This window comes from Nesoenas mayeri (assembly GCF_963082525.1).
Source record: "Nesoenas mayeri genome assembly, chromosome: 24".
Taxonomy (NCBI): Eukaryota; Metazoa; Chordata; class Aves; order Columbiformes; family Columbidae; genus Nesoenas; species Nesoenas mayeri.
Window position 1 is genome coordinate 968,923 of NC_137546.1, and position 26,277 is coordinate 995,199.

The 26,277-nt window shown below is 48.5% G+C and overlaps 1 protein-coding gene across 1 annotated transcript in view; it reads right to left on the reverse strand.

Moving 5' to 3' along the window:
• Positions 1-26,277, reverse strand: part of PRDM16 (PR/SET domain 16) — a gene marked incomplete at its 3' end in the record, with an annotated part of 213,471 nt that overhangs the window by 85,437 nt on the left and 101,757 nt on the right. Inside the window, exon 3 of the mRNA XM_080358814.1 lies at positions 11,184-11,234. Within this exon, the coding sequence (XP_080214940.1) occupies positions 11,184-11,234 (51 nt within the window). The remainder of the gene's footprint in view (positions 1-11,183; positions 11,235-26,277) is intronic.

The window sequence follows — 26,277 nt, forward strand, 5'->3', positions numbered from 1 at the left end:
ACATTTGATATGTCAACTAAAGTAAATTTTTTTGTTTTAATAAAGCAAATGTCTCGTTCAGACCAGTCATCTCAGGAACTATATAACAGAAGTATAATTACTCAGAATTGCTTAGGTAAGCGTGATTGATGCATGGTAAATAGATGTTTCCAGCACTTATTGTTTCTTCCTGATGGATTAGAGGAGCTGTTTAACAGTTCATTTGACCAGTCTCTCCTGGAGTTTCTCGGGTCTGGCTGTGCCAGTCAGCACCAGCAGTTCCTGGTAGTTTAAGTCTCTTTAATAAAGATTAAGATGTCAGAGGTCCCGCATTGCACAAAATCCCAATTTTATTAACTTCTCATTATCAGCTGAAATATGAAGTGCATTTCTTTTCATCTAAAGTAAGGCGCTTTCTCAAGGGAAAGAACAGATATATAATGTACATCGATGATGATCAAGGGTGGGTTTGTTCCAGCCGTGACCGATGCTGGTGAACGTTTTCTCACATGATGGGTACCACATACATCAATATCTCTCCCTGGACAGCGTTCGGGTATTTAACGACCGGGCCGTCACGGGGCATTAGTGACCCTGCGGTGCTGACCCACGCGCCAGACACATCACGGCACGTAAGTCGGTCGTGTTTTCATCGGGGAGCAGCAGCATGGGGCGGAACCGCTGAAGCCCAGCAGAACCGCAGGACGAGCGGCACGCAGCGCAGTCCCAGCCCATGCGCCGTCTCCATGCCCTGCGGCTCTGGGGAGAGCAGAAACAGCACGAACCCCTGGGACACCCGTCAGAACACCGCAGGAGCACTCGGAGTCCGCTCTGAGCAGCCGCGGGGCTGAGCCCCGGCACCACCGCTGTGGACGAGGCACAGCACACTCACTCCGCAGCACCGCTCAGCGCCCCATCCGGCACGTCCCAGAGCTGTCCCTGCAGTCCCGGTGTCAGAACCGCCCACACCCAACACCCGCAGGGCAACACACACCAACAGACCCTTAAATGGGTGCTTTCCCTGTGCGACCATTGGAGCTGCGCTTTTGGAAAGCCGAGGAATTGGTGTATTTGGTGCATTTTAAGGCAAGCGTTTGCCGGCCGCGCTGTTTCCCGGCCCGTGCGTTGCAGGAGGCGCTGGCACCGCGCGCGTCCCAGCTCAGGGCGGCTCTGGCTGCAAATCAGCACACAAAGAGTTAAGAGGCAGGAAGGTTCGGCTGAACCAAACACGTCCTGCGAGGATCAAACCGTCCCAGCTCCGCCGCGCGGCTCTGGGGAGGGTTAAGCTCTATTACTTCTGCTCTCTGACGCTGCTAATGGCACTCTCCAACTAATTGCATTTCTATACCTATACATACGTCTAGGCAACAAATAAGCCCTTTAATCAAACAGCTTCATCTACTTCCAATTAATTCCATTTCTGTGCCTTTTTAAGAGTACAGGAACATACAAAGATACAGATGATGGAGCACGTTCTGCTGCCAGTTGACAACTTCTGCTCCGCTCAAGCCTCCCTCATGGCTCAGACTCATTCTGCCTGTGACCATCCTACACATTCCATATTTCTGCTGCTCGAGACTCAGCGGATTCGTGTCAAAGACCAAAAGTAACAAGCAGTGGCTGTGTGGAATTAGTTACAATTACCTCAGGGAACCGCTTGTGCATTTGCTTATAGATTTAGATCAGTTTCTGTTTCCATCAGAAACCGTGTTGGTTTTGTCTGCGGGTGCTCAGGGGCGGGAGGAGGAGACGTTGGCATCAGCTGAGCAAACACGCGGCTCCATGTTTGCACATCCAGACCCAGCGCAAAGTCTACGGCTCCGGGGCCACCGGCTTGGGAGGAAACGCTGATCCTCCTTCTGCATTTACCTCTTTGATAAAATAGGTCATATCAGTAAAAAGAAATCCCCCCATCAGTACTGAGGAAAGAGAAATACATATGCTGTCCGTTTCAAAGGTATGGATATGTACAAAAGGCATGATAAGTGGGTGCTGAATAGTTAGGAGTGGCAATTATCAGTTACACATATCATTATAGTCTCGCAGCTTTTCAATAGCACAGAGTTCCTAATACCATGTTTACTAGATCAGGTAAAAGGGGACTCTTAATGCTGTGCAAATATGACTTAGCGAAGGACTTTGCTTTCTCACCTATTCTTGGGCTTTTCAAACCACCATTATTAATTGGCCGGCTTATCGGTAAGTGCTGTCTGGCAGTTAAAGGATGTTTCCACCCATTGCTACGATACATAGAAACTCAGCAATGTCAGCCACAAGGACAAATAACTTCCATGTTGAAACAGAAAAATATTCTGACACCTTAAATCTTCTTTATAAAAGCAAAACGCACTTCAGCGTTCATTTCCTATCCTTTATTTCATCTGTTATTCCATATTCTATCACCCTTGTTTTTCCCTATTATACTAGTTCAGAACTCTGGCTTACAGTTACAAATACAGGGCTTTAAAAAACAGATTTTATTTTCTTCTTTCTTTTCGCTGTCTCTGGTTTTCTGTTGGTCGGGTGCGCACAAACACACATTTTAGAGCGCGAATCTACTCTTTCCACAGCAGGAAGCTCCACGATGCGGGAGCCGGGGAGGTGCGTCTGCAGCGCCGATCGGCCCTTCACCCGCCAGCCCCCCAGCCAAACCCACTCGAGAACGGAGAAGAATGTTCGGCCGATAAGGACTGAAAGCAAAGAGCAGGAAACCTCCCAGGGACCATTAGAGAAAGGCAAAAAAAAAATCTAACCTAAGAAGAACGGTGTTCGGTGCCGCTCCCACATCTGTCCCAGCGGTTCAGGCTCAGCCCCTTCGCACCAGTTAACGCAATAAATGTATAAACCCCCCAAAACCCACAAGGCTGGAGAAGATCTCGGGAAGCCATCAAGGCCCCTTATTCTAAGGCAGGATTGTGCATTTCTACTCCAGCCTGGCAGGTATTTGCCTAAAACTCCGAAGAGCCTTTAGCAGCAGAATCAAGATGCTCAGCCGGTGCTGGTTTGGTATTTTTCCTAAGGAAATGGCTCTTCATTTCGGTAGATAGTAAAGTCAAACTAATATCTGATGTGCTGTGTTAGCACAAAAAGGGGGGCAGCGTGTACGCACAGCAAACGCAGGTGAACTGTTCCAGGTGAGCGAGAGCAAAGTGGGGAGAAGGGCTGGAACCCAGGGCCAGTGCGAGACCGGCCGTGGCAACTCAGTGCGGGACACGTGTCAGCATCACAACGAGCACAAGACACAGCAGGGACACGGGATGACAGTGAATGAATGAATCACCGACATGCGAGTTTGTTATTCACAATATTTACCCTTCACTTCCTATCTAGTCCTCCTCTAAAATCTGCTTGTTATGCCAACCATATCTGCGTTTGCAGTTCTGCTCTGTTATGGAACAATCCATTTAGATACACTACAGGAAAAGGTCCTTGCTCTTTAATTCTCCGACACCTCTGCAAGAAGAAAACACTCAAACCTTGTCCGGCTCTAAAGCATTTCTGAGCTTTCAGAAACTTCCTTTTCACATTATTTATGTACATAAGCCTCTAACACACCAAGGCTTTGGCTGGCGCTACGAACCAAACAGAGAAAATACAAGGAAACCTATTTCTTGGGTATTTCCAGCGCAGTTAGCGTGAGGAATTAGAATAAAGGTAGTACTGAATATCATGGAATTGCTGATTTCTAATGATTATTTTTCCCTCAAAACTGCCCTCTGAAAAATAAATTGGGTCTTTTGTTCAGAAGACATACTTTATAATCTCATAAAACTCTCATCTAATCCAAACATCCAACTGGCATCATCAAAATATACTGCGCTCCTGGAACGTGCGTGGGTCCCTTCCCTTCCCCTTCCCCTTCCCCTTCCCTTCCCCTTCCCCTTCCTTTCTTTTCCTCCCCAATTACCATCCAGGCTTTTCTTTCCAGCCAGTGAGCTCTAACGGGCCTCCTGCCTGATCTATATTCTCTTTAATAGCCGCACAACGCGATTAACCCAACGCTGCGCACACCTCGAGCTCCCAGATCACATTAATAGAACCATCTGGCTCCTGTAATGTACGTAACATATACAATAAACCCCGATTGGGAGTTTCGCCTGTCCTGCCGGTGGTATCACCAGGCTGTGGAAGCGGCGGGGGCAGCAGCATCGCCCCTGCGTCCCCCCCGTTAACACATGGCTCTGAAATCCCAGAGGCCATCATTCCCAAATTTGTGATGTTTTGTCTACTGCAGTGATTTAAGGTTTGTCAGAAAATGTCAGAAAGGCCACGAGGCCAAGGGCTTCCTGACGACGGAGGATTTTCTTTCACATGACCTTCCTGAGGTTGATTTTGGGCTCCAGACAGCGCTGCCTTCAGCTCTGACAGGGGCCGGCTGGCAGCAGATTCATGGCCATCTCTGGGGCATTCTGGCATTTTTAAACTGAGGAGAGGCTGTAATACCTCCTAATCATCCGCAATATTATTTCCCTAGTAATCGCCTTGCAGGCGCTATGTAAATGCCAGCCGTCCAGCCTGCAGCTCGCTCAGGAGCGTGTGCTCAAAGGTATGCAAACAATTAAAAACATGTCTCGGTTCAAACGAGTAAGTGTGTATGTAGGGGATTTTTAATTTAACGTATGATATTACATGTGTTTTTTCAACCAGGAATCGTTAATTATCTGTCCACTTAGAGGTAAGCAGGATTATGAGAGAAGTGTTAAAACTGCTCTCATGTGCTTGTGACCATTATCACAAGCACAGAGAGCTCGGTCCCCAGGATATGTGGCTTCCACACTATTTAGCCATTAAAAAGTTTATGACTTTCAAATTTGTGCATGTCTTTACATAACTGATGGCTCGGCCAGAACGTCCCAACCAGGCTCGGTTACTGGGTCGCTCTGCAGGAGCCTGAGGCCGGCGGCAGGTCCCGGTACCCGCGGTACCCGGTGATGCTGAGCACCCACCACGCGGCTGGGAACACCCACCGGCGGGACAGGGGATGGGCTGGACCACTTACAGCAACAGGAACACAACAAACTGTTTCACCAGCTCGCTAATGGATTGCCACTGCTGCCCTAAAGAGATGAGGTCGCACTGATGCTGAAATACGACATTGATTATAAATTACTAGTGGAGGGGTCTGGGCTTTCCTACCGCTGGAGCAGAGCACTGCCTGGGCACAGGGGTTCAACGGGGCAGCAACTGGACTTGACTCTGCTGCTCACACTTCAGAGACGTGGCAGATCACTGATCCAAGCCAACAGATCACCCATCCAAGCCAACAGATCACCCATCCAAGCCAAGAGATCACCCATCCAAGCCAACAGATCACAAATCCAACCCAACAGATCACCCATCCAAGCCAACAGATCACAAATCCAACCCAATAGATCACCGATCCAACCCAACTTGCAGAAAGCTCAGCTGGTTTTGTGAGGAACTCGAGGCCACCACAAGCCTGTGTGTCCATGGTTGAGGCACATCAGGTGAAGACAAGGGGACCTCTTGTAACCGGCTGTGCCAGTTAAACAGACACTTACCTTAGGAGACACTGCTGAGCAGAGATGCGTGTTGTTCACAACAACTTGTATAAATAGCTCAACAATACATTTCGGACACATTCCTCTCAGCTATAGCAATTCACTTATTCAAGAAAATATTCAAGCCCCTCGAAACCTGCCCTGAGCCACGGGTTCCAAAGCCCAGAGACGCTCCTGCCGTCACTCAGACACACACTACACAACCAAGCCCAAACGTATGCATCACACAAACTAACCGTACTATGTTATTCCTGCAAAATAATTTAACCTCCACTTTCTTTGCCGACTTTTCTGTGCCAGCCTTACACCTTTTTTTTACTTTACATGCTTCATTTCAGCAAAATCAAGGATGCAAACTTCTTAGAAGTACTTAGTTTCCATGGCAACCTAAGCTGACCGCAACATTATTGTTCTCAAGAGGGAACTGACTTTACTATATGTTCATTCACTGAATTAATGGACTCCTGGTTCTTTTATTAGCAGCTCTCTAACAATGGAAAGAGAGAATTGTTATAAAAAAGACTCTCAGACAACTGTCCACTCCTTTGTCCAGGGCTTATTGGAATGACGCAAGTCTATTCAAGAAAAGATTATAAAAATCAACTCGGAGCTGCCTCTGTTTGTGGCAGCTAAACATACCTTTATTTCCTAGAGATACAACCTATAAAACAAGCACATTAAAGCCCCTTTTCTGCACTAGTAACCGTCAGGCAGTGATGCTGCTGGACCTGGCGCTGATGACCGGGTGTTGCTGCCCATCTCTGGAGCTGGTGAAGCCCCGTTAACCTCCCGTCTAGGTCACTGTGCTGCGCTGTCTCCGAGCTCCCAATAGCCTGGTACGTTCTATAAGAACGTGCTCTCCTTTGTGAGCCACATTTAAGCATACAAAAGCAGGTGATGTTTTTGAAATAAATCAGTCTGGTTAACACTGTAAATTCCCAGTACATACGAAGACTTTTAAAACCACTAAAACTTGGGGTTGATTCTTCAACATACACAAATGAAATATGAATATCCACTGAAATTTGGATTTTTAAATATTTAGTGACAGTTTTAGAACACCTTTTATTGGACGTAGATGAGAAATATACTCGTCATATACATTGAGTGCAGAAATGCGAGCGTGTTTTGTGCCAAGAACTGTGGACCCAGGGCGCGGGGCCGCTTGAAGCCGTGCTGCGGGTGCTGCGACAGCCCATGCTGCGGGTGCTGTGACAGCCCGTGCTGCGGGTGCTGCGACGGCCCGTGCTGTGGTGCTATGGCAGCCCATGCTGCGGGTGCTGCGACAGCCCGTGCTGTGGGTGCTGTGACATCCTGTGCTGCGGGTGCCGCGCCAGCCCGTGCTGTGGCCGCGGGGCGCGTGGCCCGGCCAGTAATTGCTCTACAAAAGACAGTTGACAGCCCCCTGCTCCTCTCCAACCACCCTCCCGAGTGCTCATTGCGCTCTGATTTCTGCCTCCGCCGGGTCATCACTCATCAGCCCCGCGGGTCCCGCGGGACGGCCCGGCCAGACCTTTCCCCAGCCCCGGCTGCCAGGGGCCATTTCTGACGGCCCGTGATATAGAAAATGTCTTCACAGCGACCCAGGGGGACAAACTGTGCTTATAATACCCAAATAATCATTTTGCAAATTATCATAATTATCAATCAATCATCTTGTGTGAACAATGTGTTTCTGAAGTATCAGATGGTTCCTGTGACCTGTAGCATTTTCTATATAATAATAAACCCGGAGAGATTTATGGCCCCAACCCGCTTCCTATCTGCAGTAACAAAACATGGGCTGGTTTTTACTTTTGTCGCAGGAATAAGGGCTTTCCACCTACCCCGCTTCCTTCTTCACTACTTGATGCTATTGAAGAGGTCAAGATTTCTAATCTCACCCACTTTCTAACAGCAACTTTATTTTTTAAAAGGTCTGTGTGATCTGGGAGTGGAGAATAAATGACTGCGCTGAATACACTACTCTCAGTTTATAGTGTCGTCAGCATTATATTACCCAGTTCTAGTATTTTGCAACGTGAGTACGAAGTCAGCCAAGGAGGGGAAAAAACGGGTTTTGTCTTCAGTTTTTCTTGTTGTTTTTGTACAATACCAGATTGAATCCAACTCTTTTGAAGCCGATAGCATCTCCCGCTCCCCGTGCAGCACATTCTTGTTAATGGATAAATTCAAGCTCTCGAGAAAGTCAAAGCATAAATTTAAAGCCTTTTGCCAAATGCCTATCCTATTGGATTTTGATAAGATGGCTATTGAGCTTTAATAATGTCTTCTATCCTTTTTCAGCTGGCCCTTAACATGTCCCTTTATTTGTCCCTAAAGCCTCTTCAGCGATGCCTTTTTATTAGCAGTCTCTCAGCCTGCTCTCAGGGGAGACAGGGTCGACAAGAGTGATAGATAGATAACTCTATAGATTATCTCCCACAGATGTTTTCTCTCCAGTAGCCCCTCAGGCCATTCCCTCTAAGTAAACAGAAACTAAATAGAGGGGCTGCAGCAGAGAGTCCCCAGGTCCCTGGTCCCCGCGGGCAGACACGTCCTGGCTGCCAGCAGAGCGGCCCCAGCGCCATCCGCAGAGCGCCCAGCGCCAAACGCCCCGCGCTGCTCCCCACGTCTTCTGCCCTCCCACAGGAAAATCAACGTGACAATGAAAATAACAATCATGAGCTTTTTTCTTACCCCACCCCCCAATGTATTAAATGCAGTGGAGAAGCTTAAAAAATCAGAGCAATAGAGCAGGCGAGCTGCTCTCAGCAAAACCTACAGCCTGCAGGAAGATGCCCCAGAGAGAAGGTGTTTGGGGTACGGGACCCTGTCCCCGCAGCTACAGCTGAATCTCCTATTTTAGCATTACTTGAAAGTAATCACTTAAAAGATGAATCTCCTATTTTAGCATTATTTTCACAAGCAATTACTTAAAATCAAACAACAAGGATGGAGAGCTGATGTCAATTTGTGCAAGTTAAACTAAATATCAGCAAGCGAAGTAGATATAAGGAAAAGCTGGTAGGCGTACACCACGTTTAGTCTCCAGCACAGCACATTTCCAGACACGGAAAAATGATCCTGGATGTAGGTCCTTTCATAATATTGCTCGAGATCTTAGTTCTTGCAAGACAACCACTAACAAGCAAATCAACCTCCTGGTGCTGGTGGTCCCAGCAGAAATAACAGTAATGCAAACTGAAAAATAGGGGACATAGTGGGAAAATGCTTCTTGCTTTGCTCCAAGCAAAAAAGCAGAGGCCCGCTTTATTAGATGACAGACAATAGTGCCTGCTACGCTGCGTCTGCAGACTTTGCACTGCCTTGCAGTTTATGAACATCTCCATGATAGAGCAGTTTTTTTCCTGGCACGTTAACTGCAGAAATAACCGCGGGGGCAGGTTTTAAGCAGAGATCGTGTCCGTGCATCTTCCCGCACCTGGCGCTTCCATCACGCTTCCCTTCCCGGCTCCGTGTTCCCACTCCCTGCAGGTTTTCTCTCCACTCGGGAGCTCTGTCTGACCGTCCCTGTCCCCGTCCCTGTCCCTGTCCCCGTCCCTGTCCCTCTCCCTGTCCCTGTCCCCGTCCCTGTCCCTGTCCCCGTCCCTGTCCCTCTCCCTGTCCCTGTCCCCGTCCCTCTCCCCATCCCTGTCCCTGCCCCGCGGCTCCGTGTCTCTGCCCGGCTCCAGCCTCCCCCCACAGCCACATCTGTCTCCAGTCACCTTCCCACCACCCACTTATCTCTGAAGGAACGGGAATAAATGGAAGTCAAATCTCCGCTCCTGTGTCTCCAGGGCGATGACAACCGCATGATTCAGAGGGGCTGGGAAGGGAGATGATCTCCCGGAGGGTTTTGTACCACCGGAGCAAAATGCTGCGGTGCTCCTTACAAACAATCCTAAGATGCTACGGAAATCGTACAGAATGATTTCTCGTTCTTCCTTTTCCATTTTCTGCTGTCTAGCAGTGGTCTTTTCACAAGCCATAAAGTTTAGACTTGAACTCTTTACCTTACTGCTCTGACCTTTCTTACCCCCGCTGTAAAACCCTACTGCCCATCCTTCCACAAATTTATCACCTCATAAACTCCACGACTGCTTCTCCACAACGCATTCAAAGACAGCAGCGGAAGGCCGGTCCTTCCCCTCTTGTCCAATATCATAACTGTCCAGTGTTATACCTGCTGGACAGGACAATATTTCAGTACACACTATTTTTCAAAGACTGGTCGTTTTTGCAACATTCTCCTTCAAAACTGAAGTACTGAAGTTTAAATACAAACCCACGTATTGAGCATATAAAGCTGAGGGTTTAACGTTTCCTTCCACCCTTGTTTCATACAAAGCCTCCTCTCTTTAGGGCAACGCGCATTCTGCGGGAAGGGATGTAGAATTTATTTGTGATGTTGTAATTAAAGACTGAGAACGCGATAGCTGAGCAGGGCGAGCATGGAGAATCGACTGCATCCCCGTGCTGTGGCAGCGAGAACCTGCCACCTTGTCACCACGGCGGTGGGACAAAGGGATCCCACAGGGCAGAGCGAACCCCACATGAGTTATGGGGCTGGAGAAGGTAAAAAGTTCAGCAGGATTGCGATGGGTCCCCCGCAAGGTCAGGGGATGGTCAAAGGACGTTTCATGTTGGTCGCCTGGCTTCCTACAATAAAAGCTTATTTTTCTCGACACGGTGAGAATCCAACAGTCCGTACCAGACATGGGTCTAAGTATCTTTTCCCAAACTAACTTGGGAGCCTGACGAGGATTATGTTTCACTTTGGCAGAGTGAAACGAGTGCTTCCCTTCAGCTTTTGGAGTGAAGAAACAGCAGCGGAGCCTCGATGGGTGGATAACAACGGCACGTGTCGCCAGTTCCAATTTAAAATGCTTTCCACTTTCAAAACCTTCTGTTTTCTAAACACGACCACGAACACCCATCACAAGACAGTTGCGTATGGACAGAATTACAGCAAGGTCATTATTCCAAGAGGGCTGAGCCACCTCCGGACACCCGCGCGGCTCTGGTCAAACAGGGCTCGGAACTCTTTGCTTTAGAAGCTGTTCAGCAGCAGCCATGGAAACCACGTCAGTTCGGGGGTACCGCAACAACCCCAGCGAACAGCAGCCTGGCTACCGGCAAACGCCGAGCCGGGCTGATCGCAGCTACTGCCGAGGAGTTTGTACAGCTGGGCTGTATTTGGAACACATTTTTCTCTGGTCAGTATTATAGTTTAAGCATCGCAACGTGATGAAAAGCACCGGTAATACATCATCTGAGTTAAATTTTATCCTTTCATATATCTATTCCCTTTCCCTTGGATTTCACATAAGCCACATTACACAGTGAACTGACCTCTAAAAATTTAGCACTTTTAACAAAGGATCAACATTTTCTTTTACTGGAAAAGAGGTAACTGAGGTTTTTCGATTTGGACTGGCAGCTGTTCCTATTGTAGCTGAATCCAGGAACACTTCAAACTGTTCTTTTCTTTTTCATAAATACCGGAGTCACAAAAAGACAGAAAAATACGCCAAAAGAACCACAAAACTGAATCCAAAAACGCAACAGCAAATATTGGAAAGCTTTTACGACACTGTTGGGATACACACCTTTGTTCAAGAGGAAGAAGAGGAAAAGTGTTTAGGTGCACTGCAAAGCCAGGCAGTAAAACAACGCGCGTCAGACTGATCCGTATCCTACCTTTTTGGCATTGCCCTCCTGGGAGGTCACCTCGGCATCAGTCAGTATTTGCTATGAGAAAAAACAAAACAGGAAAAAAATAAGTTGAACTGCAACTAAGAATGTTATAAAATAAAGAATATTATTATTATTATTATTACTATTGTTGTTGTTATTGTATTTAAACGCCAAAACTCTAAACTACAACAGAGCGACACAGGCGTTTTGTCAGTTAGACGGAAGGATTACACCAGAACTACTATTGTATTCTCACACGCATTTTAAGGTTTCTGCAGCTTCTGTAAACAGTTTCTTCATGTTTGGGTGATGGACACACGTGTTCCCCTTCCCAGGGCGGTGATGCGGAGCACGGGGGACCCGCCGCGCAGCGGCTGCGCCCCGGGCTGCTCCCTAATTCCTCCTCCAGCAGAGGTGTGGGGACACAAGTCATTAAAACGCTGCTGGGTCTACCTCAGATTAGCTCCAGGTCAGCGGGCATTGGGGCAGGTCAAGCACCTCAACTTTGTGCCGCAGCGGATACCCCGTCAGGGTAAACACCGACTCCACGCAGCGGCCGGACCCCGAGGATTGAAGCAATTTCACCGGCCCCGGTGGCATCTCGGGTGTCTGAGGTTAAATGTGCTCCAGTGCCGGGGGGGCCAAGGGGCTCGGGACTGCCAGGCCCAGCAAGCCCTGCTGGTGGCAAAGCGTGGGGAAAACGCTCTGAAATGCAAGGAAACCCAAGATAAAATGAGAATCGTACATTGCAAAGGAACCTTACCTAAAACAAACAAACCAACCCCCCACACAGCAAAGGAAAGGGCTGAGCCCCCCCGGTGTAAACGGAGCCGACCCTCACAAACTGCAGGAGCCCGGTGCCCCCAGCCGCCGAGGGTTTGGCACGAGGGTCCTGGGCAGCCCCGCCGTGCCCGGGTGAGACGGACCGACATCCCAACTGCAAACATGCCAGCAAATACCTGCAGGCTCAGCTGTAATAACAACCTGTCGTGTTCGGAACGGTCAGAACCCTAAAGCATTCTATATTTTACAACAGCTCTAATAGACACTGAAATTGTGGTTTAGAAAGCAGCTGAAAGCAAACAGGAGCAAGAGGTGAGCGCCGGAGCAATGCAAACCTGCGTGTCCTGCACCCGCTGAAACCTCACCCGCGGTTACCCACGGTCAACACCCACCCTGCACAGTCTGCACCGCCTTGCTGGGATTGCTGCCCCGTTACCTGCTCAGGGACCAGCAACGACCCCCAAAGCCTTTTCAGAGTCAGGCCATGAAGCTTTCAGAGCTGTAACATAAACAGGCCTGTGCTGTGTGACCTAAAAGCCTTCCTGGAACGCTGCTGCCTCCAAACGAAGACACCTAAAGGCAATTATTGCATGCAAAAAAATCTTTCAATACAATTGGTTGAGTATGTGCATTCAGAGTGCATAATCCACCCGTTCAACACGACCATAAACGTAGAGGGGGAAAAAAATCAAAATGAAGTGCAAATTGGGCTGTGGTGTAGTCCTGTATAAACAGGCTTAAGAGTCAGGAATTCCTGAGTCTGAATCTAAACGCCAACACAAGCTTCCTTGTGTTGGTTTGGACAGATCTGCTCCAGGGGAAAGTTCTGCTTCCCAACCTGTATTTTTTTCCCTTCAGTTCATAGGTGATCCCAAACTTCAAAATTCTTAGGAGAACAGAATTTCCGTACAAAGTATTTCATACCGGAGGTGTCTGAGAGACGCGGAGATGAGGTTCTTGGGGACAGGGGCTAGCGCTGGACTGGGCAGTGCTGGGTTAACGGCTGGACTCAATGATCTTAAAGGTCTTTTCCAACCAAAACAATTCTACGATTCCATATTCAAAACGGGTGCTTCTACAGAAAAGCATCAGTGCTGTTTACCCAGCGGTTCATTCAGAATATTGCAAACTAGCTGATTTTTGATGAGATGAAATACTTTTGCAGTTTCCTTCTGTTACAGAACTGGGGAAACAAGCCCCAACTTCATGAAGCATTTTAGTGTTGATGGCCTCATCTCCCCACGCCCACAGTTTGATGTGGTTTTGGTGTTTGGAGGGTGTGGGTTGTGTCCGTGCAGGGGCGGAGGATGGAACCCAAATCCTCCTGCTGACAATCACTGCCGGAGCCGCCAAGGAACTGCTAGAATCATGTTGCCATGATGGACGTACCAACATGGTAATGGATGTACCAACACCATGATGGACATACCAACACCATGATGGACGTACCAACACCATGCTGGATGTACCAACACCATGATGGACATACCAACACCATGATGGACATACCAACGCGGTGATGGATGCACCAACACCGTGATGGACGTACCAACACCATGATGGATGTACCAACACGGTGATGTATGTACCAACTATCACATGAGAAAGGCAGAGAGAGGGAAACTGAGTACCAGATGCGATGTTTATTAATAAGAATAACAAAAGATACTTTGAAAATCTTATCATCGGGTAGTTTTAGCTCAGGCTGGACTTCATCTTATGCGAGTGTCGCAAGATTAAATATAGTGCTTGACGTCTACAGTGGGCTGCACTTTCGCAGTTAACACAGATGTTCTTAAATGTACTCAAAATTTACACCATATGCTGTTTCTATCAACTGATATGTTGATTTTAGCCAAAGGAAAGACAACGTGTCAGCAGCAGCCGCGTCAGAGCGCCCGGTGCGGCGGGAACGGCTGGAGGTGTCGTCTCCTCCAACCGGGACCAGGTCTCTGCCTTTCACTCCTGGATCCAGAGAACTGGTGGCAACAGAACCCTGACTTAGCTACATCAGTTCGGGATGTGCTATAATTTTTGCAAAGCCTCCCGAATGTATACTAAACATGTCAAGTAACACCATGTGATTCTTTTTGAAAAACAGTTTACAAGCTGGCATTCTCCAGCTGCAGTTAACCCTAATTTGATTACATTACTGAGACAGATCACAATGAGCTTATGTAAATAGTAACGTTATCCATTCATTCCCTGAGCTCAGATAAACTGTCATTAAAAAGGGGGCAGAAAACAACGCACACCACAGAAGTTAAACAGGCTCGATGCATTCAGCAAACCCCAGCGGTGAAGACGACAGAAAGAACCTGCCCCTGTCGGATCACTGGGAATCTTGATTTTTAACAAGTATTTCCATGGCTGTTCCAACACCCAATAATTCCACACAAGTCGGTATGCGGATAACAGCATTTGTTTCAATAACTTGTTCTTCGTTATCATCTGATTCTTTAGCAAGACTCAACACACCACTGTTGCAGTCAGTAAGAGCTAAAACCAAGCAAGCACCTCGGCGTTTCAATCCGTGCCGAGGGATCTGCACGATCCCCCGGCGCACGAGTGAACAATGTGACACCAGAGTGAATACTTCCTTCCCTCTGGTCATTATGGGCTTTAAAAAACACCTCCAGCACCTAGCCCAGCCCAGCCCAGCGGCCACATCCCCATCAGCATCCGCATCCCCATCGGCACCAGCATTGGTACCCGCATCCCCATCAGCATCCGCATCCCCACCGGCACCCGCATCCCCAGGACACGACTCCAGGGCTTTCTGCATCTCTGCTCCAATTCAGCTCAAAAGAGAATGTAGTTGTTAAGCTACAAATCCGGTCCTTCATAATTGCCATTATTTATTATTCCTTTAAAAGTTTTATCTTGCAAAGTCTGGAGAACGCTGGCCTTGACCCAGTGGGCACTGGAGTGAGCGGTATCTGAAAAAGGAATCATCAGAAGGATGAGCAGGATCTGGAACAGCTCACACGGGCTCGTCCTGGGCCAAGTGTAAGCCAGATATTAAACTTGGCATTGAGGGGCTGGAACAGCGTGTAAAGCTCATCAGCCCTGCAATAGCTGCGCCACAGTGACGCTCTTTCACAGCACAGCCAGAAGGAACCCCCAGAAAACCATTTCAGCACTTAAGAATTTTTCTATTAGCTGGATTTTTAGAATGCAGGGATTTTATAGCACTTTCTAGGCAGCAATTTACCAAAATTTCACATTTTCTATAGTAAGTAAATTCGTGAAGCCTGTTAGCTCCAGGAAATTTTCTATATCCTGCCTTGGGAATTCGCAATGAATGTGCCTGGAATGAAGAGGAAAGGGAGGAAAGCTCCTGTCTGCGAGGGAGAATCGCCTTCCCTGCGAAAGGAGATGAACAGCACGGCCCTGACTGGCAACAAACAAGCCGAGGGCTGAAAAGAGTATAAAGAATAAACCGAGCATTCACTGCCAAGGGCAACCCCGGCACAACCGGGAACGCTGCGGAGCGGCCAAACCGCGGCTGCGGAGCCTGCACGGCTCTTCTAACCAAGAACTCCTGTTTGCCACCTTCCGGGAGAACAAACCGCAGTTTGCGGAGGTGAATCACTCCAGGTTGTTGCAAAGGGTGTTCAAAAGGAACATCTTTAGTCATCTTTTAGTAAGAAATAACAGCTTCTTATCACACAGAACAAACTTCCGTGCATCCAGAGAGGCGCAGGGAAACGCCAGGAGTAGTTAATGTGAAGAAGAATGAATGTCAAACATTAAAAATGTGTTTAAGAACAAAGACTGTGAGAAAGAAGATAAACACGCAATTTACATACGTGGTATCGCAACGTGTGTATCTCTTTTTAAAGACGTGACTCCTCCACGACATTGCGATCCAGTTCAACTGCAAACACCAGGAAGTTAAACAGAATCTAATGGAGAGAACTTGTAATAACTTCAATAAGCTGAGGACTTGAGACTTTCAGCCAAGACAAATACGAGAGGGTACTGATTACTAAATGTCACCGTTTTTCTTGCCAAGCACTCAGGGACTGGTGATAGGAGAGTATTAAATATAATCTCACAGTCTTTAGGGGCTCTTTGATTTTATATTGCATTCTTATCAGGTTCTTAAAGTCCAGTGTTAATAAGCACGAGAAATGCACTTGATAGGTTGGCAGTTTTGCTAAAGGAAAACGCATTTCCTTCATTACGTGCGTTCCTTGGATCCCAGTTGGAGGTGCATTTCCCCTTCATACGGTGCCACATCCAACCTCCCTCTGCCCTTTTTCTCCAGCAACCCAAGAGCCCCTTCAGCAACCACCTCTGTACTGTTGCTGTTGGGAGCAAATAGTGCTCAACAGCTACAGAAACGAGACTGGAAGGGCCCCGAGCGGGCAGACGCGGACACGGAGCGCACCCGCCGCAGCCCCTTCGCAGCACCCGCGGAGCTCTGAAACAAGAGCGAGTCCCAATTAATAATAAGAACCTCCAAATTTTCCGTCCAGTATTTTGTTCACTTCTTGAAACACCAGAAAATAAATATGTAACAGTACACATGAGAAAAAAAAGGTTTAAATTACTATCTTCTTTTTAAAATACCCTTACAAATATTATCTTCAACTCCCTTTTTCTTGAAGAGAAATTCCATTATAAAACTGAATTCCAACAAGATGAGAGGGACACTTCTCTGTGCCTAGCGCTGAGCAGTAGGTGCAGTCTAAGGATTAAAACACAAGTTGTAAGCATTGAATGGTATCTGTATTTACTCAATTTGTTCCTCTTGAAACCCGGGAACACGCCGAGCAGACTTGGGCGCTAAATAAACTGGAGCTCGGCTGACACAACGCGCTCCTGAAGCAGCTGCAGCCTCCCCTGAGCACAGCGAGCTCAGGATGGAGCAGGATGGGAGCCGGGTCGGCAGCTCTGCATTCTGCCTGCGCACAGCTATACAATCACTTAATGTATCTGGAGCTATTTATTAGCGGGGCAAAAAATCATCTTGAAGAGTGAAGTGTCATGTTTTGGTTAAGAGATGAAGCTCCGCTGTGTGCAGCAATGTGCACGGACCGGGCGGGCAGCTTCGGTCATCTACGATCCATCTATCTTCTGTTCTCGACCCTTTTTAGTTATAAAAATGACCTTGATATTGACAGAATAATATAAATGAACTTCCCCTCTACTTCATATATTGATAACCTGTTTGTTAAGATGATCAGTAATAATCATAAGTAAAAAAAGAGAGACCATGCATCTTGCTGTACGGGCAACGCTGACACGCACTTGGTCTGACGTATGGGGACCTCTGGGCCCGGCTCAGGAGCTTGTACTGCAGATTAACCTCAGCCTTCCTATCCCGGACACACCGACACGGGAATCCACACGTCCCCCTTGTGCCACTTGTCCTCAAGACGTGTTGCTGCTCCAACACAGAGAAGCATTTACTCAGAACCGGGAAGTGAACCTGGCGAGGAATTCCTTGTGGGAATGTTCTGTGCAAGGAAAGAGAACCACAGAGGGACAGAAAGGGCACCTTGTCCTCCTTTACTCGGAAGTAATATTAAGCAAATGATCCTCTCTATAAAGAAAAGTGAATAGGGACTTATTCTGTGGACTCACTTCAGACATGGGCACAATCAGTTTCTTATTAGGCAAGCACACGGTGGTGTTTTATCTGAATTGATAGGGGGCGCCAGGTGAGTTCCCTTCTAAGAGCCGTAGAAACCATCTCAGATAGAACTGGATAATATTATGCTTGGAATTATAACGTTGTGTTTGGAAAAGGACAATATTTTATTTAATCAGCCAGACAGAGAGTGGGTGGCAATTTCAATGCACTTTCTTAAGACGGGGATTCAGAGACTCCAAACGGAAAGCAGTTCCTGGGCTGTTGGAGGCTGCTGGTGCCTTGCACAGGTGGGAATCTGCATTTGGAGTGTCCAAGGGCACAATATAATCACGATATACGCTGTGATACAGCTGCAGTAACGCCACGCTGAGTGTCCTGAGCTCCCCCTGCTTGGTGAACCAGCACAGGAACGGACAACCAGCTAAAACCAACTAAACCTAAGGTAATCCTTAATCTTTAGAGCATCTCTACAGACAATAAACGTGCATCACGGCTACAACCTTCTTAAAAATGTCCCTATGTTATCCCTTAGTAACTGCAGTTGATTACCAACAGAATTAACATGGATTCTGCACTTGCAGTTTCTTGCAGAGCAGTACCAGGAAAAAAAGGGGGGACTTTTCTTTCCTGCATTAAAAGTTTTGAAAAGCACACACAGCCCTTATTGTTATTAAACACTGCAAGTGAAGTTCTGAAGAAAACCTTGGGAGATGCAGCTCTGAGTATGGATTACATGGAGCTTTTTAATCCCGAGCCAAGGGGAGCGCTGAGGTTGGAAGATGGCTCCACGCACAGCCTCGCCAAAGAGCATTTCTGTTTACGTCTTAAAAACTATCACCAACAGATCCCAGACACAGAAATGTCCGTAATGCATCCAGATGCTGGAAACAAAACCTATTTAAGCCATTGAAGAGCGTTTAATGAAGTAAAGCATTTTTTAACTGCCAGCCCAACGTAAATAATCACTGATTTGAGTATAGTTACGAGATCCCATCTCACCAAATAACCTGAATGCGCCATCGAGGGAACGTCGCTTTGTGGGAACAACATAACAGCAGTTTAATGTTCTCATAAACTTGGTTCTTGTCTCCTCAACACCCTGAACCTCTTGGAGAGCGTAAAGCAAAAAGCCACAAACCCCCTCATGCTGTTGGTCCGTCCCGCCGGGTCCCGTTCTGCCTCCACCAGGACGGACTCACTGACAACCACATGCAAACGACTCTCCAGGTGAAAAGGAACCTTCTCTTTTATCGGAAAGTAACCAGGAAAGAGCGTTTCCATCCGTCTGTCGGTCGCGGAGCCCCTGTCCGTACAACCAGCGCAACCCTCGCGCCGCTCGCACCCGTGAGGACGCGCCATGAAATCCCGGACCTGCAGAACTGCTGGGCTGAGCCACTTCAAACGAACACACAGAGCAGCTTTTGCCACATTATCTCATGAACTCTAACACTAGAATTCAAGTTATATGAGTTTGAGTTATATGCATTTATTTATCACAAATTTTGTGCAATCTGGTTCAATTATGAATGCGACTGCTTTTTTTTCCCCGAATATAAAACCCTTTTCCTTGCACCATGTAATTGTGTTCCATGGCAGAACTGGCATTCATCATTGCCCGCTGTCCCCTAGCCTAAAAGATAAAACATCCGCAGGGCAATAAATGTCAAACTATGATTATTGATGCTTTCAGTTAAATTGATTATCTATTTGAGGTGCACGGCGCGGTGATTTATTGCTGTCTCTTTACGTTGCACTTGGCACAATGGCTTCCCCAAAGGTGAGCACTTGCATTGTTTCAATAGATTTTCTATTCAGTCTGACTTTCCAGAAGGGACTCAGGACCATCCTGGCGCTCGGTTCCGCTCCCTGTTTTCCGTTCCCTTCTGGAGCGCGAGGTTAGCAAGGAATACGGAAAACGGGACATGAAAACTATTGTGTAAGTGTTAATGGAAGGAAAAATGCATCTTTGACTTATGTCCTTCATTCAAAACTTCTATTTATAGATTGTATTAGACAAAAAGTGTGCGTAATCTTGAGCTTTGCTGAGCACTACCCGCCTCAACAGAGATGGGATGACCTTCGGCTCGTCACTGGCCTTGTGTTTTTATTAGTTCAGATAACAGGAGCTATAAAATTCGAAGACATTGGCTCCCCAATGATAACCAGCGGCCGCTCCACAGGCAGCGCGTCTGCTGGCTGCGCCGCGGTGAAGGTGACACAAGGTGACCTGATCATTTCCTTGAAGAAACGCCTGACGTGGTTGGACACCCCAGAAGGAGCTCCCGCTGCTGCTGGTTCCCCAAAGCGCAGTACAGGTTGTTTCAGCCCGTTTCATAAAGCAAATCTGGCTTAAAACCACACAGGGTCTACCCAGCAAGCTACGCATGCTCTGTGAAATGCAGATCACAGTTCTCTTAACGCACTGGTTTTGCTGGCTATAAAGAGAAACATGCAAACCTTCTCTTCAAGCAGGTGGACGTGCAGAATCCCAGGACCAAACCCCACCGTTTTCATGGGGAAAAAGCTCAGTGCTGACTCGGGGACGGGGACGGGGACAGATGTGTCCCCATTGCTGGCCACAGCTGCTGTTCCACGTCATGGGCAGCACCGTGTCAGGTACCCTGGGCTGAGCACCCAGAAAACACCATGGCAGCGCAGTCCTGTTAGCTGATACATTAAACATGAAGACGTGTCTAAATAACCTTGCAAAATAGCCACATGTGATAGATGAACAGTAAGAAGAGAAAAAGAGGATTACTAACTCAATTTTACAGACAAGACTGAGACAAGAAATTAGGCGATGCACCCAAATCACACATCTCTGGCATTTAGAAAGTGCGTTTGAAGCTCCTTAGACCTAATCTTAAAAATAAGGCTGTCATTCCTCCCCAGATGCAAACACCTTTGACCCCAGTAAGGTCTGAGTTATCCACACATCAATCCAGACTTTGAAGCCTGGCTTATCTCTCAGTGGTGTAACTGTCCCCTCCGCTACAACCAACAGAGCTTGCTGAGCAGAAACAAACAATAATGGGAGAAAAAGAAGCAATCGCTCCAGCTCAGGTGCAATGAGCTATTTTACGTGTGCCGTGTTCTACCTCCACCCTGGCAAAGCCCAACGTGCTTTATAGTTCTGCAAGTGTCAGAAAACTACTGAACACCACGTGAAAAGTGACCAGCTTCAGAGAGGAACCACAGCGAGTATCCAACAACCCAAAGCAACCCTGCAAAGAGGTGAGGGCACATATTAGAGTAGCATTTCCGTCTGACAGAGCTGGAGACACTTGAGAATGCACAATGTGATAAGCCAGGTTTAAATCTGGTCACCAGACCAGACTGGATACCTGTTATGGGTTTCTGATGTATGCGACAAGTAAGGTCTTGGACGGCTCGGGTTCATCACACTGTTCTGGGGCATCGGCTCAGACGGACAAACAACACGATCCCTGCAAACCCCCAACTGTCCACAAACGTCCTGCTCAGCACCGCAGACACCAGGTTGAGACAGGACCACTGAGCAACCTGAGCAACTCGGTGCCTGCTGTTCACTCTGTGTGCTTTGGATAGCACAACAGTCACAAAAATAAAAATAAGAACTTCCTGAGCATTTATTGCTGATTCCCATTCAAGCTTGTTCTGAAAATGTTTATTCAAATTGCATGGGGCAAAGTTCTTTCCCCAGAAATGGCAAAGAAAACGGAAGCTGAAGGAGGCGAGTGTGGTCACCGAAGCACAGGTTGTGGCTCGCTCATCTGTCCACCCAGCCCCAGCAAAACCTTCCCCAGCCCTCCCCAGGCCTCACTCACTCTCCTCCTCCTCCCTTCCTGCCCGGGTGTTGGAGCTGCCGCCCGGGACCTGGAGCCCCAGAGCGGCTCTGCAAGGGCCCAGCTCAAAAGGAAACACATTGGGCTCCGTTCTGCGACAGCCAAGCCTGGAACGCAGAGCAATCTGCTTTTTCTCTCTGCTTTTCTTCACACCAACACAGCAGCACCGTCTTCATATCAGATCACAAATAACTGCCTGCTGAGAGGCACAGGAATGAAGCCGTAAACTGACTCTTACCAACAGCATCTTCGCTCCTGACAAGAAACCTTCACGTTTCTATTCCAGCATTATCTGACTAAAGGCTTTTTTTTGCCCATTTTTGTTTTCCTTTTTAATAGGGACAGGTTGCAGATGCTCGCGCGCTATCGCGGCAGCCGTGCCCGGCTATCAGCGAGCGGTGCTGGCCCCGCTCTGCGCGGGAACCGGCCGCGTCTGCTCTGTTTAACGCACAGGAAGCCCGGGGCAGGTTTAAGAAGTTTGCAGAGGATGTAATGGAGCCTCTAATGTGTTTAGGTTTCTCCAGCGGAATCTGGTTTTATCAGAAAACAAAGGTCCTGGAGGGATTATCAGCAGAAAGAAACCCAGGACCCGTCTGGCTGGGCCGTGCAGACTGTTATGTCAAGGTGCGCCCGTTTCCTTCCAGCAGCGCTAAAAGCTGCTCCTGGAAATCAGTCTCCTCCAGCAAAGTTACTGGAGTTCTGTGCCCACACGCAAGATTTGCAGTGCAAATGAAGCGGTGCTTGCCCGGGCTGCTGCTGGCACAACGCACAGAGGAATCCAGGCGGCTCTCCACGCCGAAGCTGCTCTACTAGAGGTACCAGCAACATAAAATGTTGCTTGCAAGCGGCTTATTAAGAAATGCACAAAGTTTATCCCTGTTAAACACCCAGTGCTGCAACGCACTGCCCTTCAAATAAACGACTCAGGCTTACAAGACCTTCAATGTCGCTGCTCCAGCCTCAGCTCCTGAGTCCCCGCATACACACAATTAGCGCAGAAGCTGCGGTGGGAGCAGCGAGGGGGAAATAGGGACCAAAAGAAACTTCTTCACAGGCAGATAATAAAATTGCCAGGTAAAAAGTACTAATCACTTGTGAACTTGATCCTTGTTTTGTGCATTTTTTTTCTTTATGTGATAAAAGATAATTCTAATAATAATTTAAATTCAAATACAAGTCTGTAGAACATAAAACTAAGCCATGTCAATCTGCCAGTCTCAGCGCTGCTCAGGGCAGCTGTATAACAGGAAAATATCAAGGTGAGGCCATAAAAATCAAAGCTGGTACCTCCCGAGTCTCTCAGAGAAGATTCGGTGATTGCTCTTTAGTCACTAGGGAGTTTCACAAAACCCAGATTTACATCCTGGCTCAGGTATTACAATACGCTCAAAATAGCATTTTGGATTCAAGGGCTCTTGATGAGCCACGAAATAAATACAACACGGGTATTTTAAGCAGAGAGCCGCACCAAGCGCAGACGCTGCGGTTTCCCTGCCCCGTTCCCCCCGCGCCGCCGGCACCCCCAGGCAGGTCTCCAGGATGACGCTGCGCCACGCGGGAGCCACGTCACACAAACCCGCTCCTCCTGCGCAAGCAACGCGCAGGAACTCCGGTACCACCTCCAAAAAGCACCCACTGCTGCTGTGGGGTGACACGGGGACGTGGAGGGGCTGCTCACCCACAGCTCAGCCTTCATCCCAGCACAACGTCCTGTGGGGTGACACGGGGACGTGGAGGGGCTGCTCACCCACAGCTCGGCCTTCATCCCAGCACAACGTCCTGTGGGGTGACACAGGGACATGGAGGGGCTGCTCACCCACAGCTCCGCCTTCATCCCAGCACAACGTCCTGTGGGGTGACACAGGGACATGGAGGGGCTGCTCACCCACAGCTCAGCCTTCATCCCAGCACAACGTCCACCTCGGTCCATCGACACCTGTGCTGGAACCACCCGGTTTTAGCGATGGGTTCCCCAAGGCGCTGGGGGGGGTCGGGGGGTATTTACCGCACTCCTGCTATCCGGGGTCCCCGTCTCCAGCCCGGAGCAGAGGATGAGACCAGACCCAGGTCGTTGCTGCTAACACAGCCCCCCGTGCACCCAGTGCCCCCCCAGCACCAGCTGAAAAAGGGAAAGAATGAGAAAGTGAGTACCCGGGAGCTGGCACGGCAGACAATGTGTGTCTTGTGTGAGTAATTTAGCGCTATGGCCAGTCAATCTGGTTTCTGGGCCCGATGCCCTGACCCTCTTTAGAGCGGCTCTCTCTCCAGCGCAGTGTGAAACATTTCCTTTCACAGCACTGACACTTTGCAGATTGAGACGTCAGGCCTGTCCAACTGCAGCAAATTAGCAATTTTTCTTTTACTAATTGGAAATAAAAATGTTTGCTAAGGGAATAATTTGTAGGAATGCAGTGTTAGGTTTCCGGCTTTTTATAAGGATGCTTTAAACTTTATACATGTGCACTTTTCTGCTGTTTTGATGCCTTGCGCTGTAAATTTTAATAGGTTACTCGACTGTTAGCTTTACAGTCCCGGCCTTCCAAAGGATTCAATGAAGTTTTGGATTCCTCCCCTCCCAGGCAGCAGGGGCTCTCCCGCGCGAGCTCCAAAGGGTTAAATCATACATGGCTACGTGGCATCTGGATGAACCTTGGGCAGCGATTTGCTTGCGAAGCCTCCGGCTCACAGCTCCCCAAGTGCCCACGAGGGGCCGGGGAGCAGGTCCAGGATCGCTTTTGAGCAGAAACCTGCCACAAACGGGCAATTCCAGCATTCCGAACGCAGCGTCGGCGCAGCAGCCGCACGCCGAACCAGCACACAGTGCAGGAGCCCGCTCGTGTCTGCGCTGGTAGGAAGGGCAAGGAGGCTCCTGCCGTCTGTGTTTGCAGCTCATCTGCACTAACGCAGCTTTGCCCGCTTGGTGAGGAAATATGAATAGTTTGGGCAGGGTTTGGCGTGGCAGCATCTGGATTTTTAAACTCCTCTCACGTGCGAAAGTGGATTTGGGGCAGGTTGATCCGTTTGATCCCAACAGCACTCTGCAGTGCAACGCAAACGCCCGTCAGGAAAGATTTCTAATCCAAAAGTTCTTCAATAAAGTGAGATCGGGAAAGAGCCACCTATAATACAGAAGAACCTCCTAAAAACCCTAGAAACGGAAACAAAGTGCCCTTTTACTGCGATGCAATATTTTAGTTTAACGTATCTCTGTAAGGTCTTCCTGCAAAGCGCACTCGGCAGTGGTACATTAGCTCCCGTAACAATGCCAGCACATAAAGAGTTACTGTTCTTTCCCCCTACAACCCCCCCATAAAGCATTTGACAGCCATGCCTAATAATTCTTTCTGGTGTGGTTTTTCTTTTTCTTGATGTCTTTATGTGAATATGAAGCCAGAGTGAAAGGCTTTGGGTGACCCCCGTGAGAGAGAAAAAGTATGAACTACAGAGAAAAAGAGTGAGATATAGACTCCCCGCCGAGCCATCGGCATCTTCTCTGGCAGCTCACAACTTGGCTTCAGAGGGCCTTTGTGGAGCAAAAAGGACTCTTCTTCACTCAGGCGGTGACAATAGGTGTTTTGTCAGAGGGGGACAGGATAAAAAGCAGGGGGTGGGAGGCGAGATCATCATCGGCAAGGGGCGAGCCTTTGGGGCCTGCAGATGTTGGAAGGAGGATGATTTATTGCTCCAGTGTCCTCGGTGGCATTTGGCTACCTTCCCAGAGCCCAGGGCTGGCCGGCGGGAGGAGGAGCACAGCACGCAGCATCGCCAGCCTTCTATGGGCAGAGCGGCGGGGGCGGCGGGGGGGACACGGGGACCGGGTTGGACACCGATCGCTGCCGAACCGCGCTAACGCGAGGAGTGCAGAAAATGCCTTTAATTCCCCAGCCTAGAAAGGCCCTGCAGAAAAAAAAGAGGTGCAGTGGCTACCTATCAATTACAGCCACGGGACAGCTCTGTGCTCGCAATAAACAGACCCGATTAAGCCATCGTCATCCAGAGCAGGACGCTGAGTTGCTGGGGGTGTTCCTGCGGGTGTGAACGCCCAGACTGTCCCCGCACGGCTCTCACCACGGAGCGCGACCGGGGCGGCCGCTCCCGGCCCAGCTCTGCCCGCTCCCAAGGGCCAAGCTGAGCTCCGCACGGCACCGGCCGATCCCAACACAAGCGATTGCTGTGTGAACGGGAGGGGGATCCCGCCCTGCTTCCCGCTCAGAAAGCAAGCGGGCTGGGGAGCCGTGCGCGGCGTCCGTGCAGATCAGCTGAGGAGAGGAACCAGGACTCTGGATTCCGCTCCATAGCCCAAAAAAATTGCAGAAATGTTTGAAGTTTGCCCACTGCTCTGTATATCCAGTATATTGAAAAGTATCCCAGATCACCGAGCCAGGACGTTCTGGATAATTTCCAAGAAAAAGGAATCACAGCCTAGCAAGAAATACACACCAAGATGGTATATTGCCAGGAGTTTGATTTAGGACTTTTGCTCCAGTTCCTTTCCTCTTTTAATACACAGTTTTCCACCACACTTTCTATATAAATACTGTATCCTACGGCTGACAGCCTCTCTTCGTAGATTTATCCGTTAGTGGACTTACTAAAAATGTTTTCTGTTTAAACAGGGGCACATGCTTCACCTCAGCAAGAGACTGTATTAAATACAAACCCAGTAAATCTGAGACAAGATAGATGCAAAGAAGAACTTTCAGAGTCATTTCATACAGCGATTGCGAGGCAGAAAAGCTAAAAAATGAAACAATGTGCACAAGTGGAAGGTGACCGAAAAAAGCATGAAAGAAAATGTACCGAACTCCCGAGGTGGGTGGGCAGGAGTAACACTTGGAACCTACAGGTGACGAGCACCATCGGATCCAGCTGCCAGGACCCAGGA